General features: G+C 40.3%; 1 protein-coding gene across 4 annotated transcripts in view; it reads right to left on the bottom strand.

Annotated features, from left to right (window-relative positions):
- Positions 1–19470, bottom strand: part of ELMO1 (engulfment and cell motility 1) — a 334494-nt gene that overhangs the window by 173724 nt on the left and 141300 nt on the right. For all 4 annotated transcript variants that reach the window (XM_044454468.1, XM_044454459.1, XM_044454476.1 and 1 more), the window contains one exon: positions 252–356. In XM_044454468.1, the coding sequence (XP_044310403.1) occupies positions 252–356 (105 nt within the window). The remainder of the gene's footprint in view (positions 1–251; positions 357–19470) is intronic.

Below are 19470 nucleotides of genomic sequence, written 5' to 3'. Positions count from 1 at the left end.
AATCAAACCATACAGAAGAGGTCTTCAGCCCTGCAAATCATCTTTCAGGATGGCATTTATATCCAACTGAAAATAAATTTGGGGTCACTGCTCACTATTCATCAAAGTTTACATAGAAAAATCATGGTTCATGATGTCAGTGCCTTTCAGCAGTTACTTACTATTTGCAATGTCAGGAGCCCATCTGGGAAGGGAAGGGAAGGGGAGATGAGACGGTGTCACTATTACACTGATTTTTAAAGAGTTCTTACCCGAATATAAGCATCCTGTTGATGTTTGGCAAAATATAGCATGTTGTCGAGGGCTAGCATGCCTGGAGGAGTCTGTGTAAAATCCATTGCAGGGTTCACATGGTTCTGTGAAAAGGCAACAAATGAGACCATTAGACAAGTGGCCAAGTAAATGATCATACTAGTTGCTTGGCACATCAAACAAAACATTTCAAAGTTTCTCAAAGGGTGCTTGCGTTTAAGCTTCCAACAGCTTCCTACTGTCAAAACCTGCCTGCTCCTATATGGATTTCTCCATGCTTTCAATCACCTGATAAGGCCCTTCTCCATTTTTTTTCTACCCACTGAGTTAACATGGTGGGGGAAAATAAACAGGCCATTTCTGTGGGCCAAACTACATATTATGCTAAATGCAGAGATGCAGAGATGCTTGTGTTTCCTTTAAATATAAGAGTTAAGGCATCCAGGACTACATGCCCATTTTGAGGTACCTGAGGCCTACAAGGAAAGTTGGTAGCATCCAAGGGCAGTCATGATGAGGTAAAAAAAAAAAAAAAGGACCTTGGATAGCTCCAAGTGAATCCTACTGGGCAGAACTTTCTCCTACTACTTTATATCCATTAGAGGATGTTGTCTAAATAAGAGAACTAAAGCCAATGGCACTGTAGTTAGCTCTGCTTTTGGAAGACAGAAAAGTTGGTCATTGAAACCCTTTCTAAAGGCACAAAATGAGTCAAGTTACAGTTAGTAACAACATAATTTAAAGTAAATTTCTTTGCATAGATTCCCTCCATAAAAAGCAGGAATGGCTCAGAAAAAAAGAGACTGGTCACTTGTGAAAGGAAGAGAAGGAAAGGGCAGGGCAGGGCAGACCCACCCAGTGCCAACACACTTGATTTTATCTTACTCTTCTTCTCAGTAGTCCTGTTGCCCATACAAGCCCCTTTAACTGCATCTGAATTAGCTAGGTTCCTGGGTAAGGCAGGTTTCTTGCCTCTCCCTCCTTACTTCTTTGCCTTAGAATGAGTGCCTAGCAAGGTTATGCTCCAAGCCAAGCCTTCATACTTTATCCTGGCTGGGAAGGATTTAATTTGTGCTTCAGTTTTTGTGCTGTGCAGCTGGAAAAGGGATTAAGGAAGCTGGCACAGCAGCAACACAGAGCAAGGAAATGGGGCCACCAAGCAGTGGGGGAGAAAGGAGATATCCACACCACTGGGTTCATTCATTTGTTCTCATTCTCCCCCGCCCCCTGCTACCCTCTGTTGCAGTAGGTGGGGTGGTGAGCTACCTGAACTAGCATTCTCAGGGCTATGTACACCCAAAGTCCTATTTCATGTGGTTTCCTATTTTGCATCCTAAAAACTCACATCATTCCAAGCAGCAGCTTTCAACAGCTGTTAAAGTTAGCACATTTGGCAGCCTCTCCCAAAGATGAGACCCAAGTGTACTAAACCTTCAGAAATGCTTATCTTCCCTAATGCACGTTCCTGTCAACGGCTGTTTTTCAATTTCTCCGTCCTCGCTCTGCATTCTAATGCACTGAGATGTCTTTGGCTTATCATTTTCATTGTGTAAGACCCAGGTGGGAGCAAGTTTTCAAAAAGAACATTTGTGAGGAGGAAAGTGACTCTTTAACAATAGCATAGATTTCTTATATGGCAGCTATTTATTTCCCATGAGCCCGATCCATTTCTTATTGGGGGTGGGGAAGAAAAAGCTTTAATGAGGGTATTTACAAAACTATCCATCCAAATTCCACAGCCAAGGAAGGCAGCACAAATCAAGACTATGAAATCTCTTACCTTTAAGCAAATGACAGATTTATTGAAACCTGTCACAAATGTGCATTTCAATCAGAGTACAAATTCTGTCAAGTTAGTATACTAAAATATAAATACACATGATTCACAGATGGATCAAACATCAAGTTGGCATCCTTGTCTCAGCCAAGGACAGTCAAGACATAGTTTTGTTTTATTTTTTTAACCACTATGGAACCTTTCATTTTCATTATACCAAGAATTTCAAAGCTGCATTGCCTCACTTCTTCCACCAAATTCTTTAGACTGGGGGAGCGGGGGAAAGGAGATTTATGGGATGAGATGGAGTGGTTGAAAATGGGTGAATATTGCCAGAAGCCCCATATCAATGCACAGAACCTTCACTGCACTGGTTGTTCTGTCCGCTCGACCTTTGTGGTCATCTGGTCAGCAGGCACAAAACACTTCAGTAAGTAACAAAGAACTCTTCTTCATAATTCTACAACTTTCAGATAACTTATGTAGAACTAGAAGTAAAAGGGTTACTCAACAAAACCAGAGATAAATTTAAGACATAGCTAAGCCTAATCAACTAAAGGTTTTAAGTCCATTACATCATCTATGAAGCCAGCCTTCTCAAGCCTGATACATTCAGATGTTTTGAACTGCAACTTCCAGCATTCATGACCATAGCCCTTACTGGCTGTGGCTGATGGGAGCCAAAATCCCCCAAAAATGTAAGTCTGCATTTGGACTCAGGGTGACAGTAGAGTGAGGATTTATTTAAGAAATTTATTACCTGCTTTTCTTTATAAAATAACCTCAAAGTGGGAGAACAGTAAAATAATCAAAATAACCCCATAATCCAACAGTAACAAGGAAATAACAGTGCATAGACTGCAGCAAACAAAACAATAAGAACATTTAATTAAAGCTGGGATAAATAAATAGATCTTTCTTAAGTACCAAAGCTTGTAGGACTTGGCAACACTTATGAGAAGGGAGCAGTGGGCAAATGTGGTGCCATCAACAATGCCTGGGCAGATACACAATAGAGAAGGGGCTCCCTATCAGGTACCTGGATCCCAAGCAAAGCAGTACTTCATGTATCAGCATGAACAGCTTGAGTTTGCTCTGTTAGCTTACCTGCAGCCAGAGAAGTCTCCAGACTTTCCAAAAGTCTATCTCACTAAGCAGCCTGGCTGTGGAATTTTGCACTTGCTGAAACCTCCAGGACTACCTCACAGGCAGCCCCACATTTTGCAGTGTTCCAGTCTTGAAGTTATCAATCCATGGATCAGCATGGCCAAACTATCACTGTCCAGGAATGGCTGTAACTAAGGAACTAATCAAAGTTGGAAAGAAGGCATTCCAAGCCACTTGTGCCTCCACAGACAAGGTGGATCTAGGATCACCCCAACTGACACAACTGCTTCTTTAGAGTGAGCACAATTCCATCAGGAACAGATAATTTCCTTGATTCCTGGACAAAAAGTACCACCTGCCCATAGTGTCTCCATCTTGTCATGACTCAGCCTCAGCTTAGTGGCCTTCAGACAGTCCACCACTGCATCGAGATACCAATGCAGAGGCTGCATGGGTCCTGCTGCATCATCGGCATACTTAAGACACATTACTCAAGTCTCCCAGTGGCCATACCCAATAGCTTTTTATAGATGTTGAATGATATTAGAGACAAAATGGAAACCTGAGGGACGCCACAACTACCATGGGCCTATGGAATGCTATTGTCCAGACATCGGTCAGGAAGAAAGAGCAGAACCACTGACAATGTACCTCCATCACATACAGCCAGTCCATAAGGATATTGTACTCAATGGTATCTAATGCCACTGAGATATCACAAAGAATTAAGAGGGTTGGATTCTCCCTATCCTTCTCTAAATGAAGTTAAGGTAGATTCAGTTCCAAAATCAGGCTTGAACCCAGACTGAAAAAGGGCTAGATAATTAATGTTGAGACTCTTCCCTAGGAAGTGAACATTTGTAATTAGGGAGTACTTATGAAGATCCTCCTGTATCATGTGTGTATATAATTAATAACAACATTGATTGTAAGCCAGGCAGCATAAGAACAAGCTCCTAAGTCATGAGTATCCATGTTGGGACAACTTGAGTTCAGGAGGACTAACCTAATCACCTGTGAATGACTTAAGGAATGACTGATGATTGATCCCTTGAAACGTTTAGGCAAAATGAACCAGCAAGGAATGGCTATCATTGAGCAAAATAAGTCACCAAAGGAAGCAAGTGAGGGAGGGCAGGAAATGTCAGAAGCCTGGAAATCACCCCATCAATAGTAGTCAGCAAACACAGCTTTAACTCACAGAAAACAGACATGGTCACACAGCAGTGAGTAGACAACTATGGTAATCAAGAGCAATCAAGTACCCAAATAATTAGCATAAGTTTGAGAAACAATAGAAACCTTTCCATTCCTACAGAATCAAGAACAGGAAAAGGAGGGTAAGAGCCAGGGACATGTCGAATAGGGTTAGAGTTACAGACCTAGCCACCATCCTGGAATGTGGACTACTTGGACCTCTCCTGCCTACACAAGGGACTGCTGTCAAGAGTTTATTATGCAGGACAATCAATAGACTCCAATCCATGTTTGATCATCTCTATGGAGAGTTGATAGCAAAAGAAGGCGGGGACAGCAGAGAATGAGGTGGCTGGATGGAGTCACTGAGGCAGTCGGCATGAGCTTAAGTGGACTCCTGGGGATGGTGGAGGACAGGAAGGCCTGGAGGAATGCTGTCCATGGGGTCGTGATGGATCGGACATGACTTAGCGATCAACAACAACAACAGCAACAACAACAACAACATGGAGAGTTTTCCACCATTTACACCATGCTTCATCTTCTATTGCTCCACTGAAAAACAGAAGACTCTTCTAACTTAATCTTAAGGGATCCCATCTTAAGGGCATCTTAAGGCAGCCCATCTTAAAGGATCTCTAACCCAGCAAATGTCAGTTGTCAATCCAACCCTTATCAGGGAGTGGTCTGACCATGACAATAAGGTGATTTTAAAAAATCTAGATTCAGAGAATACTCTTCACATCCTGACACAGACTAAATTAAGGGCATGCTCTGCATTATGTGCTAGGCCAATGTGACACTGAAACGGCCTCCCAGTCACTATCATGATAGCCATGAAGTCCTGAGTGAGCATGAAGAAGGGAGTTCTAAAATGTAGTTGAACTCTCCATGAACCTTGGACATCAAAAGCCAAACTTTATCTTAATTTAAACATGAAGCTGCTGCCACTGAAAACAATTCTTGCACATTTAACTCCTTCTCTCGTCCCTCACGTCCAGAACAATGAACCTGACTCCTGACATCAAGAAATTGTGCATTTCCTGGCTAGCAGCAGCTAATGATGTGTGATAAGAGTAGAAAAATGCACCATGATATGTCAGAACATAGGTATGTCACCCTGTAGGTAAGGAAAGGGAAGGGAATTAAATGTGCAGATGCTATTTTGGAGGTATCGCCATATGTAAGAAAATGTACATCATGTTTTACCACTAGCTGAAACTAGAAGATCTTCAATTGCAGGGCATTTGCTGGCTAGCTCTGTAGCTGCTGAGTGCTACTGTTGGGACTACAATCAGAAGGCCCCTGCCACATCCATCTTACAGCTCTTCTCTAGCCGATTCATTTCTTGCCCCCGCCCCCATCTCTCTTCGAGAGACTGAAAACGGAGAGGAAAACAAAGATCTGCTTATTATTTCCCACTTATAGATGAATGGTCTCATCTTCATGATGTTTGTGCAATATTTCATGGTGACATCTTAGCATCCATAATAGATTGTAAGGATAACTTTCAAATACACATTCTCTAAGATGGTTGCTGTAACCCTGAAAGCAGTCCTAATTTTTTAGCTCACAGAATATAAGGTGACATCCCTTCTAAACATACTGGGCCAAACTGCACTACCAAGTACTTCAGTGCAGACTTTCTAAAGTGAGGGTTTGACAAACATTTAGGTAAACTAAGGCTGCAATCATATACTCACTTACCTGGAGAGTAACACTTTAGTGAGTAAAGGGGGACTTATACAAATGCACCGTAAATGATCAAATTCATTTAACATACATTGGGGGTGTGGGGGCAGATGTTCAGCAGATTTTGCATCTGAACCTGAGAATACCTGACTTCATTATGCCGGTTAACTCTTTCTTTCCTTTTTTTAAAGTAAAACCAGACTACTCTTGCGGCAGGAAACCCAAGCAAAGTGTACCTGCAACATTTACTGATAAGGACAAAGATGGGTGCAATTCAGCCTTCCATTACTTATCTTTTGCTCAAATCTCTGCAATCCATAAGGTAAGGTCACACAATTCCTTAACAAATAAGACATTATCATAATCAACACCACTATATAACACCAAATAAAGTTCTCTGGGTAGCTTATGATGGTAACACATCAAAACCATCACTAATCTATGTCAAATGTTCCTAAGTATGCACTCTTGCCCAATAACTGCACACTATTGACCAACTCTAGATTCATTTAGTTTCACATTCTTTGCATGTGCCCCAGTGAGCTCTTTTGTTAATAGTGCATTAAGTGGAGTGAGATATACTTTAGCACTCTGGTCAATTATACTCATTTGAGGGGGTGTTCAAGAAAAATGATACATCTGCACCACTAGTTCACTAGCATGAATGTTCAGCATCATTAATGTACAACTGAATAGTCCTACTTGCACTTATGGTATATAAGAACAGCATAGATGCAGCAGGCTGCCTGGTTAGAGTGAAACGTGTGCCAATCAAAGAAAAAACAAATATGCCTCCTAAAACAAATCCAAATCAAAACAAATAACACAAATCTTGGATGAGGGCTGTTCACTTTGTCTATTTTTCATGGAGACTGTTTATCCTCTATTTCCTTCTTGAATATATAATTTAAACACTGCATGCACATCTCAATGCTAATGAATAAAATCAAATGTGATGGGGCCAGGGTTAGCAGCTAAGGTAGACACTGTTGGGCAACCCTCAAGGGCCAACACTCTAGCCGAGAACTACTGATAACTCCCCTGGAATTGCTCCTTCTCTTCAACACTGCAACCTGCTTGCTCACACTTTGGCCCAGGTAATGCTTGGGGCAAGGAGAAGAAGCAATAGTTGCCTCTGGTTACTTACTCACTGGGTCTTTTGCTTCCTCAAGCAGGCAAGTGGTAGCAAAGATGAAAGAAAAGATGGGGGACAATGGCAGCTGGTGGCAAAGGCGATGAGAAGTTATTTTGAAGGTCAAAGGCATTCCATCAAAGGAAAGGCAACAGAACAAGGCACCAGAGCAATAGGGAGACATATCTGCTGATGGGAGCTAGAGACTAGGCAAGGGAAAATTGATGTAAGATTTACTGGAGAACAATGGAGGAAAGAGTAACAGTTGAATGTGATACAGTGATTCAAAAGAAATTCTTATCATAGAAACACGGAAACAGAGCGAGTCAGAAGGGGCCTCCCGAGCCATCTAGTCTGACCCCCTGCTCCAGCCGGCCCTGCTCACGACATGCCCACCATGTGCATGTCCAGCCTATCTTTATCATTCTTAGCTAAGAGCACAATACAGAAAGAAGGAGCACTACAAAATATATAGCCTTGCATAGGCATCAGTGGAAGGAGCCCATGGGCAGATGCAAAGGAATTTCATAGCGAAGGAAACAAGATAGTCAAAATCAGTATCATGGTGAACCCCAAATAGTTAGCTCATAGTGTAGAAGTGATCTTCATTTTCTGAAGCTCTAAAACCATCCTGTGCATGTAACTCCCACTGAAATTCAAAAGATCGAGCACACACGTAGCTGGGCACAAGGTTGCAAGTCTTCACTTGTAAGGCCCAAGGTCTATTTATATATATTTTTATAGAAGCATATAGTGCACTACCACTTTTCTGGATTTGAACAGCATATAGCAACAGGAACTACATAAAGATTAGAAAACCTCCATGAACTTAACTCAGCTTAGCAGAACATTGTGCTGCTAGAGATGCCATTGCTTTGATAAAATGTAAATCCAAAACTGTGATTACTTGTGGTCATTAAGCAGCTCATGGCATGTTTTGTCGGATTAGAGCTTCCCTGGATAGATTCCAGTTTGGGAAATTACATCCTGCCTTCCTAATATTCTCTTGTAGTCGCAGCTGGAGAAAGCAGCCTTCATTTCCTCTCTTAAGCTACTTTTTATCATTACCATCTGCTTTGCAAAGGCACCAAAGAAGTTGCTGTTTTTCATTGGGAACATAGTGTAATGTAATACTCAGTCTGCTTCCCAAATGAATGCTGCTACTATGAAACAAGTTTATGTACATCCATGTGCTAGATAATGTACATTGTAGGGAACATAGTTTGCTTTTTTTAAGTATTACAAGTGGGAAGGGATTTCCTTATATGATAAACACACAAGAAATAGGTATTGCTAAATTCAGGAATGCCTGCCCAACGTTTCTCCAGCCACCCTAAAACTTTAAGAGAGTGAGACACCAGCCTAATTCTACACATGCTTACTGCTCCATCCTTAACAAGGTGCTAATGCATTTTGTGTTAAGAACTGTGTACCCAAGCACAAAAATATTCTTGTAAAACAAGCACAGAACTGATAGTACTGTATTATGCGAGGTTAGAGAAAAATGTTGATAACTCAGTGAAATGAATTATGATAACACAATCAGCATGATTTAAATTCATGACATTCTGGGAGTGAAAAATACTCGATAACATATTAAGAAACAAAATATGCAAATGTATTTATATTATAAAGTTTTATCATGTCCTTAGCTGCAAGTTAATCTAGAGGATTGCTAAAGACAAACTTAACATCTTCATATACCAATTTAAAGAGCATTGTTTGTAAATCTAAAGTAGATATACAAATTCTTAAGAACCTTTAGCACAAAATATTAACATGAGGCATCTGCAGCATTAAATATTCCTTCAGTGCCTTTCACTTCAACTAAAAAGCAATAATACATGAACTAAAATGTCTCAGAAAGAAAAATAATAGCACTAGAGTCATTTCTCCTTTAGTGCACCCATGGGACTCTACACTCTGCATAACTGTAAGACAGAATTAAAACGACATTACTTTTGGTCTGTTCCTTACAAAATCCTTGTTCCCCTTCTGCCATTTCCCTGGGCTAAAATGTTAACATGACTGCATTTTGCAAACCAAAACCAACTGTTGCCTAAAGTTCCAAGTGACGTTTCCAATAATACCTTTCCTCAGCAGGATGGTGAACTAGTTTAAGAGGCAGCAATGTACATTCAGCCATTCGCAGGCATGTGGAACAGGTATATTTTATCTTAACTAGCATAGTTCCTAACATTATAAATTACTCTAGGTTTCCAGTGCCTCTGAAGGTTGAGTGTGGATTTGGTAAGATCCTATATAGTCTGGCCACATCTCTGGGATGAATAGCTTAAGCAGCATTGATCTTCCCACCATTCTCATTGTCTTAGGTTATTGGAAATGTCATATCAATCACCCTGCGCAATAAATCTCAGCAGCACCAAGAGAGATGCAGATCATTTATGTTCTTCCCCTCTTTGCATAATTCGGCATCTCTTTCTCTTCCAGCTTGCTTGTGCACAGAGAAGCAGACAGAACAAAAAGGGGTGGTCTTATGGCTTTGACACGAGCCCTTTCCTTTTTAATTAAGATTAATCTGAGGAGGGAAGCCAGGTGATGAGAGGCAAAGTGTATCTTTATCATGCACAGATTCAGAGGCACATATGCTTCCTAGAACAGGTATAAAGCAAAATATACAATGTCTTCAGAGCAATATGTTGACAGCATGGATACCTCTGAACATCTATCAATCTACTGTAGAACCAGGGGTCTATATAGCAAGGGGAAGGCATATAAAAACTTTAAATAAATAAATAAATGCCACAGGACCAGGGGTCGAGTCCAGCATGATCCCTAGAATGGTATGCCCCCTTCCAATGGCTTCTGCTCATCTCCAGGTATTTGGTAGTTCCTTCTCCCCCAGTTCTAAAAGGATGAAGTGCCTCTCTTAAGGCTTAGTTACAGGCAGTAAGGCCTTTAAGCTAAAGTAGGCTGAGATTTTCTGCAACAGCTCTTTCCCTTCAGGCCCCCCCCCCCCCGCAGCACTGGAACCCTAACAGCTTCTTGAAAATGGGGATCTCTCAGGCTGGAATAAGTTCAATACCTTTGCTGTGGAGGGAACATCACTGGCTGTTAAGGGCAAGCTAACAGGCATGAAACAGTAACACTTATGGCAAATAGTGGCAACTGCTCATCAAGGAACCAGATTTCTTTAAGGACAAATTGAAAATTCCATGATGCATTCAGAAGAGCTTCAGTGTGTGTACAAAAGGATGGGTCAAATTGCGACATGTTCAGACAAAGAGAAGCCAGCCTCTCAAAACAGATCAGACCTCTGAATGTTACCAGCTGCCTAGGAGACTTGGGCAGCAGCTGTTAAGATTTCAACACTAGGCAACCCAGTTTAAATGTTATGCATGGACAAAAACTATGTCCTAAAGCTAGGAGAGTACTGCTGATGGTACAATGGATCCTTTCCTTTTTTTGCATTTAAGCTGGAGTAACATGTCTGACTTCAAACAGCCAAAACCCCTGGATCCCACTTTTAAGTTCTCTCTTCATGGGAGTTTGTCACTCACTCAAGTAATGCAACCTCATGGAGGAGAGTCTAGGTACTAAACTGTTTCTGTTGAGTGCTCATCACACAGATATATCTAACATTCTCACACACTATCTAGGTTTTACAGCAGGAAAAAAGCAAGCAAACAACCCTTGCAGAATCTACATGACCTTATAAAAATGATTCCGCATGGATGCATTCCAGCAACCATGGTACTGCAACTCCTTCTCAGTCCTGCCCCAGGATTGCGGCCTCAGTGACCAACAGAAGACTGTCAAATTTATATGATGATTCTTTTGTGTATATGCTTGGTTTACTGAGTTCTACACACATAAGGGATCAGAAAGTGGCACCTCCCAAGACCAGGTCTGGCTTCCTCTCTGGCAGCCCATGTCCGACTCAGAGACAAGTTTTATGTACATGAACTAATAACTATTTCAATGGGATCTGCTGGAAGACAACTTTAGGAAATAAAAACATGCTATCCTTCTCTGATTCTACATAGCAGCCTCCGGTAAAACCAGCTGCTGATCAGAGAAGGGAATTGAACCACAGAAGAAAATGTGATTTCACTATTTTATTTGTGTATCAAACCAGTCTAGGAATCTCCTTCAGATAATATTTTGGATTGTTCTTCTAGATTGTTTGTTCTAGTAAATGTAACTCATTCATATGAGGCCAAGAATCCCATTCCCATAGCCACAAATCAATAAAAGGTGAAGATGTGCTTTACATGTACAGAAGGATTTGCAGCTTTGATGGCCTTAAACTGTTCTTTTCCTGTTCTTTTCCTGCTCTTAAGCTGCACTTTCATTACTTAGCACCATATTATGTGGCAGTCCATATGCAACACTAGGCCAAACATTAGTTTTTAAGCTGCAAAAGCTGGATTGGGATTCCTGCTCAGCCACAGGTTCCTGATGACCTTAGGCAAACCATTAATTGTAAAACTGTGAAATCAATGGTCTGGCACATTGCACTGCAGTGTGGAGAAGTTTCTCAATTTCCCTGGTACAAATATCAGCACAAGTCACAACAAAGATGTTCAGTAAGGATGATATGATCAGAATGATACTGCACCTACTATTTTGAACAAAAAAAAGTCACTCGATTGTGATGTTTAAAAATGTTGTAGCACTAAAGGAGGCTTCCCAACCAGGTACCCTCCTGATGTTTGGGGCTTTATTTCCCATCAGCTCCAGCAAGTATGGCTAGTGGTCCCAAAAGCTGGGAAGCTGTAGTCAAAAACATCTTGAGGGCACCAGGTTGGCCCCAACCCGTTAGGAGAAGCTTCTGAAGAAAAGCTGGACATATGCTTAACACTCATCCCATTTAAAATGAACCGATCAGGTCAAACTTTTTCAAAAGGAAAGACAAGACATTGCTTTGATTTTTTTTCCCCCCAAGCAGTCTTTAAAACATTGATACTGCACGATGTGGACAGCATATCAAAATTGGATGCCATCAGTTCATGGAAGGACAGAACAACTCTTCATAGCCAAAGGGAAATTACAGAGAGACAATGAAATAATGCATCTCTCTCTGCCAAGTTCAAATCTAGCAAGGAAATCACTGATGTGCTAAAAGGAGGTTTGTTTATTTTAACAATTTGCATCACACACTGTTATTTGTGCAGTGCTGTCTGCCAAACAAATTTGGCATGTTGCAGGCTGCTGCTCAGAAGAGGAACAGAACAGTGGCATCGACATAATCAGCTAAATGTAATTGCTGGACATGACCAACAAGGCTTTCTGAGCAGTAAACCACTTTTCCAGTGCTGATGTAGGCCCAGAAATGGACTCTGCAAAACTTGACAAGTTGTCAGTAATCCTATTGAAGAATCATCAGTACATGCTGCAAGGCAGCTTTGGGATCACAAAGGTCAGATTTACAAAAACATTTCCAGATAGAATTCCATGTTAACCTTCAGAACAGATGAGAAAATGTATCCCTAAATATGGCCCTTATTAATCTCGCCCTTCCCTATTCACTACTTTAGCCCTTCTTCTAAATCCAGGGTTGTACATATCCTGCAATTCCTCGGGAACACAGAAAAAAACAGTGAATTTGTTGGGTTTCTTGAGCAGGTCAGCTTCATTTAAAATAATAATTAGGCAGTTTCTATTATTTATTTATTTATTTCATTTCTGTGACACCCAATAACCAAAGCTCCCCAGGCAGTTCACAACAATTAGGAATATGTCTAAAAACAAACACATGAGCAAGGCCTCCTGAAACCCTGAGGTATGCAGATGGCACTCAGCTCTATCTCTTGTTTTCATCCAATCCAGGTGAGAAAGTGACCATCCTTAACGAGTGCCTGGACTCACTAGTGGACTAGATGTGGGCCAAGCAGCTGAAACTCAATCCAGACAAGACAGAAATGCTGTTAGTAGGTAGTCCATTCATCCAACTGGGATATTTTCAACCTACCCTGCATGGGGTCACACTCCCCCTAAACAATAAGGTTTACAGCTTAGGAGTGCTCCTCGATCCTGACTTGTTTCTCAGGGGGACTTGGTAGCCAAGAGTGCTTTTTACTAGCTTAGGCTGGTTTTTCACCTGTGTTCCTACTTGGGTGAGCAGGGTCTTGCTACATGGAACATTGCAGGCTGCCAGTTGCTATCCAGGCCCAATTCAAAGTGCTGACTTTAACATACAAAGCCATAAACAGCTTGGGGCTAAGATACCTGAGGCTCCGTCTATCTCTACATTCCTGCCCAGTCACTGAGGTCTTCGTTGGAAGCACTTGTCTGAGTTCTACCACCTAACAAAGTGAGGGAGGAAATGGTTAGGAGAAGGGTCCTCTCTGCCATAGCACCCCACCTTTGAAACTGGCTTCCTAAAAAGGTTTACAAGACATTGCCTTTTTTCATGGCTCGCTGAAAAAAATATATTCTGCAGCATTATTTTGGTGAATAATTTGGTTTCAATATGGTTTATTGATCTTGTTGCTGCCTTTCTGAGAGTTTTTAACTGCCAGGTTGTATTTACAAATGTTCTTTTTTTACTACTGTTTAGATTTTTGATTTGAGTGTTTATAATTTTATCTAATAGTTTTTACTTCTACTGTTTATTATTTTATTGTTTTAACTGAAGTTTTGTTGTTGTTTTACCTGTTGTAAGCTACCCAGACAGTCTTTTTGGCTATGGGTGCACCATATAATGTAATAATAAATAAATAAATTTCTGTTTACTATATTCCTTGATATATGCATTCTTGCAAGCACTATCCCTTGAAAAATGGTTTTTGTGTATGCAATTTCCTCTGATGTACACATTTCTGCATATATATTTTCCCTGCAGTACTGCACTGCAAAATTTGGAAATGTGTAAAAATAAAGAATAATTGAATTCAGTCATTAATATGAGAAGTGTGCATTGGGTCAGTTAATTTCAGATATGGACCAAGTAATTTCTTCTGCAAAGAAAAAAGGGATATATGCCAGAACCCTCCTTCTCACTCATAAAATCATACAGCTGAAAGGGCCCTAGCAAGCCATCAGGTCCAACTCCCTGATCCTTACCTCCCCCTCTCCTCATATATATTTCTCCAGAAAAACTCACTTTATCAGATCCTAGAAATGGCAGAGAAAACCACAGTGGATGCAAATACATTCAGATCCTTATGAATACAACTTGCAGATTCCACTGGGGGCCAGCTTTTTCTGTGTCATGCAGATTCCATGGATTTGGGCACCAGGTTATAACTTTGAAGGGAGAAACTGATAACTTGCGTATTAGCATCAATCCACACATTAGTACAAATTTGCAGTAGTGTAAGCACATGCTTGTGCTGATGTAAATTAGGTGCTAACAAATTAAAATTCTCTAAGTAACAAACCCAGAGGAGTAAACGAGCTGACAACAGAATGAAGATACCTGACAATCATGAAACACAAATTTAAGGTGTTTAACCAAATCTTTAGATCTTTATCAGAGCACCACCAGCATTATATACATTAAAAGCAAATGGCAGGTACTTTTGGCAGAAGAAATAGCATGGGAGCTGTGGATGCCAAGAAACTAATCTTACATGTACAGTTGGAATGCTTCATGAAAGAAAAAGAAGCAGCTTCTTTTCTCATTGCCAGAACAACTACCATGCTGTTTTTGCTTCTTTCCAAGCAAAACAAGGTTAAACTGACCTGTCATTTCACTGTAAACAAAAGGTATTTTCCACACCAGACAGCTTAGGCTTAGTGGCATCCTACACAGGAGTGGTAATTTGCAAGGAACAACAAGTTTAACACCAGGAGTTGCTCATGTGCTGCACAGCCAAGAGCATGTGAACATTGCTGGTCTGCTGGTGAGTTGCTGACCTCTAGTGGCATCCACAGAGAATAAGCCAAATGGTGACTTTTCCAAGCAATATGTGAGCAACTTGAGGCCTTCCAGATGCTTTGGCCTAAAGCTCACATCAGTCCTAACCAGCAGACCAATACAGAAGGGTCATGTAAGTTGTAGGCCAAAACATCTGGAAGACGTCCAATCCTGCATCAAACCAGAGATTTATCACAATCTGACAACCTTCACAAGCCTAGCACCAGCCAGACGTTTATTACTACAAGTCCAAGCATTCCTGACCACTGGTCATGTTGCTTGCGGTTGATTGGAACTGCAATCTAAAACCTCAAAGGAGGACAGCTGAGGAAGGCTGAAGGAAGACAGCTGGGGAGGGCTGATTTAGAACTGGAACATATAAAGTCAATTCAGAAGGCAAGACCAGACACTTCAAGAAATGGTGCTTGTGTGTTTTAATACATCATGCTGAAATAGCGTGGTAAGAATAAATCTAACTGGAAATACCTCCCACACATGCTGTTTCAAGCAGCTAGCTGGCCCTCGTACTCAGATGTAGATCTTATTTGAAGTGGCAAGGTAGAAAAGCCAAATTGTGAAGAAATGTTATTATGCCTCGCCTGATAGTTTTCTCTATGTAAAGGCACAATCCTATGTAAAGAGTTCTAGGACTTCTTTCTGCCTAAACATGCATAGGATTGTGCCCTAGATAAAAAAAAGGAACGGGTGAACATACGACAGTCCAAAGCAGAAAAAGAAGGACAAAGAATATGAGCAAAGATTTAGCCTATAAGGTCATATTCTTTTAATATACAAATAAAAAGCCATTCAGTTTCATACCAATAATTTATCTAGTTCACATGAACAATTTGTAGCCTGTGATAGGTTTTGGTCTGCACCTCCCATCAGCCATAGCTGGCACAATCAAAAGTAAGTGCTGAAGTAAGCCGAAACATCTGTTGAGAGGAGATGTAGCTCACCCTTCATCTAACAGAAAATTTCAGCCAATCATATCTCAGATTAATAAGCTACGTACTATATGAACCAGTCTTCTGACCATACACACATTCATGGCCTCTTCATATGACTTGACAAACAAACCAGGAAGTCATCAATTAACGATAATGAACCATTGCATCTGATTGAGAAGCAATAATACTGTTAACCATTTATTTCTGGTAAGATGGAATATGAAAGTATAATTAAATGAATCCTTTCTGTCTTGTTTGCTAGTTTGTCTCTGGGGAGGCATGAAAGGCCTATCAAAAGGCTCATTCATACCTTACTTATTAGTCTAAAATATAATCTTCAATGTACTAACTGTAATAGATTCATTACAAGTTGAGTAAAGTTTGTGTTGTTACCAGTGATGTGTGCTGGAGGTGTGGATCTCACAAAAATGATTTTCAATATATTTGGTGCAGTTGCTCCCAAGATTAAACTTTTTGAAAGAATGTATTTAATACAATTTCTGTCTATATCCTTAGATCCCCGATCATTCTGTTAGATTATTTAGAGCAGTCTGCTTCAGACTAATAATAATTAAGTGGAATGTTGTAATCACCACAAGAATCTTGGTAGCTCCAAAGTAAAGAATTTTACAGAACAGTAAATGAAAGTTTGGAAAATTACTGAACTGGCAAAAATAACAGAGTTAATATAAGGCTGATTGATTGCATACAAAAATCTGCTTAAATTAATTGTCTTTTCATTTTTTTAATAAAATTATGATACAATTTTGATACTGATACCGATTTATCTTCTAAAATATTGAATATGTAAACAATGATAGTCATATGATAGACAAATGTGCTTTTCAAAAATCTTACTGGTGGCAGGCAATCATAAGCATAATTCCAAATGCAGTCATTGTGTAGCAGCCATGAAAATGCTATCAGGATATTCACAATGAAGATCCAATTACAGCTACTTTCCATTTGGTACTGACTCTGTGACACTTTCTAATTATCAAATGTGAATATAAAAAAGAGAGGTCATATTATATCCCCCTTACCCCACCATTAGGTGTTTCTGTAAACTTTTATTTTATTTTATTTTAGTTTCAATTTTTTAAAACCAAAAGACACATTTCTACTGTGATACCTCTGTCCGGATACAAATATAAAATTAAATGCACTCATTTTGTGCATGGGTTGCTTTTATATGACTTTGAGCTTGCAATCAACTATACAATCCTACATGATGTACAATAAAGTTATTCTAAAAATTTGAGAATCACCCTACCATGTTGGTTATGAGCTTTCGTTTACAAAGCATATATTTGCACTCATCACTCACACTTATTTACAGCTTCTTTATATGATCGTATGACCTTCCTGTTTCACTTTTGTTGTAAACAGCATTTTCCCAGTGTTTTCCATTTTGTGTTTAAGCTCAGGGAACACAGGGTATTATTTTTGGTTAGCAAAAGAAAATAGGTCTTCCTCGTACACTACTTTAGTATACCCACATTGCCACCTACAGGTTATGTCACAGAACAACAGGAAAGGAAGAGCTTGGCTTGGATTGCAATTCTGTGACCCAGCGGAAAATGAATGCTGCAGATTAACAGGTTCATGTATAAAAGCCATATGACCGTTCTTTAGTTTCAAATGTGTGGCAGCCACTGCACTGAAAAGAGAAGTTATGGATCTTTGCCCAGAGTTTTTAGAACTAAAATAAATAGATAAGGGAGAGAGGGCAGTGGGGAAGGATGCAATAAATGGCTTACAAAACATACCATTCAGAACATGGAAAAATAATAAGCAGTGACATGATACGATATCATTAATTCAATTTGATAACTTTCTGTACATGCAAAGATTGTCAGGGCAAGGACCCTCTGTTTAGAAAGAAGCATCCTCACGTGACCGGAAAACTCAACAAAATCTGTTAACAAATGGGTATATTTCATATCAGTCCCTCAACCAACAAATTACTTTGAAAAATGAAAGCAAATAAATGTATGCTCAAAGTATGAGATGAACAACCTTGAAACATGAACTGATTTTTTAATTTAAATGCATCAGGTTTTTAAAATGTGCAAGATTCATCCTAAATAGTTAACCATCCTTGAAACAAAGTCAATGAGCTCCCATGAAGTACCAAGATCTGTGTGCTAGTGCGGGAGAGGGAAAAAGAACCTTTTCCCCCTTTAGAGTAATATAGAACTCTTTAATGTCTACCCTATTTCTACTTAATTAAAAACACTGAACAGCCATGGGCACACATCTGCAACACAGGTCTGCACACTGCTGTTGAATCACATATGCCAAAGAGCAGTAGCAACAGCCAACTCAAATCATTCAAGGAACTACTAACACTCCTCTGCTCAATTTTGTAGTTTTGAGGAGCCTCTCTCTGGTTAAAGCTCTGCTTCTGATTCATCCTGCATCTGAGCTAAGGGCATATTGGAGTGGGAAGGAGAAAACAAAAATGTGCCCATTGCTAAACTTGAACTATTCCTGCCTTAAGATGATTTTAATTGGCTAGGTAAATGATGCTGAACCCCTACCCACACAACACTAACCCTGCTGTAAAGCACCATGAATGCTCTGCAATTAAAGAAGTCAGCACAAGACATGCACTCCTCCTTACTATAAATACAAAGGCAAGAATTTAAAAGCCTATCTTGCTTTCAGTGGTAAAGCTAGATCGAGCTAGAAGTCTTCGGTTCTTGTGTCACTCTCCTGTTTTTCCTTTTCTGTAATGGAAGGGATTGAGAGTGAAGAGTTGGAGGACTTAAGGTATTCATCTTGAGAGAGAATCTACACTGAAACCCCTTACATTTATCAGGAAGTATTTATGCAAAGCACAAAGTACTCCAAAGCACATTTTGGAGTACCAGCTAAAGACAATAGCTCTGTTTCCACTGTGCTGAAAATGTGATCTTGTGTCATACAAATACAATTAGAAAAGGGATGTGTGCAGGGATGCGGCTCTTTTAGAAGTGTGTTTAAATTCAATCCATTAACTGTGCACAATTGTGAAGGAGTGAACAAGTGGAGATTTTTTTTTAAGGGAGGGGAATTGATGGCTCTTCCTGTCCCCTCACAGAAATCATGGAGAAGGAAAAGAGGAAAGAAGAAGGGACAGTTCGGTGCTGCTTGCTGCCCTTTGCCTGCTTCCCATGGGAAGTAAATATTATTTACTTCTAAGTTCAATTGTTTATATTTGAATGGACATATGTTTGTGTTTTACAGGGAGGGGAGAGGGGAAGCAACATTGCAATTAGTCTCCACAGCATGAGGCAGGTCAGGGTGGGGGTGCCATGGGAAGCAAGAAAGCAACTGAAGGCTGATTGGACTCATCCCCCTTCTCAGAATTGCTGTTGCTTGGTCGAGGCCCAACAGGACACTTTCTCTGGCAGTGCTGCTCCCCTCAGTCCTCTAGCCCACCACAGCCACCCCTAGAAGCTTAGCACACACTGGAACATGAACTGCAGAAAAATACGTCTATTAAAAGGTCATGACATAACCAATCTGAAGCGATATATTGGCAGAAATGGTC

Source organism: Varanus komodoensis, unplaced genomic scaffold, assembly GCF_004798865.1.
Source record: "Varanus komodoensis strain SLA01 unplaced genomic scaffold, ASM479886v1 scaffold10, whole genome shotgun sequence".
NCBI classification, from domain to species: domain Eukaryota; kingdom Metazoa; phylum Chordata; class Lepidosauria; order Squamata; family Varanidae; genus Varanus; species Varanus komodoensis.
This window is presented reverse-complemented; position numbering and strand designations above follow the sequence as displayed.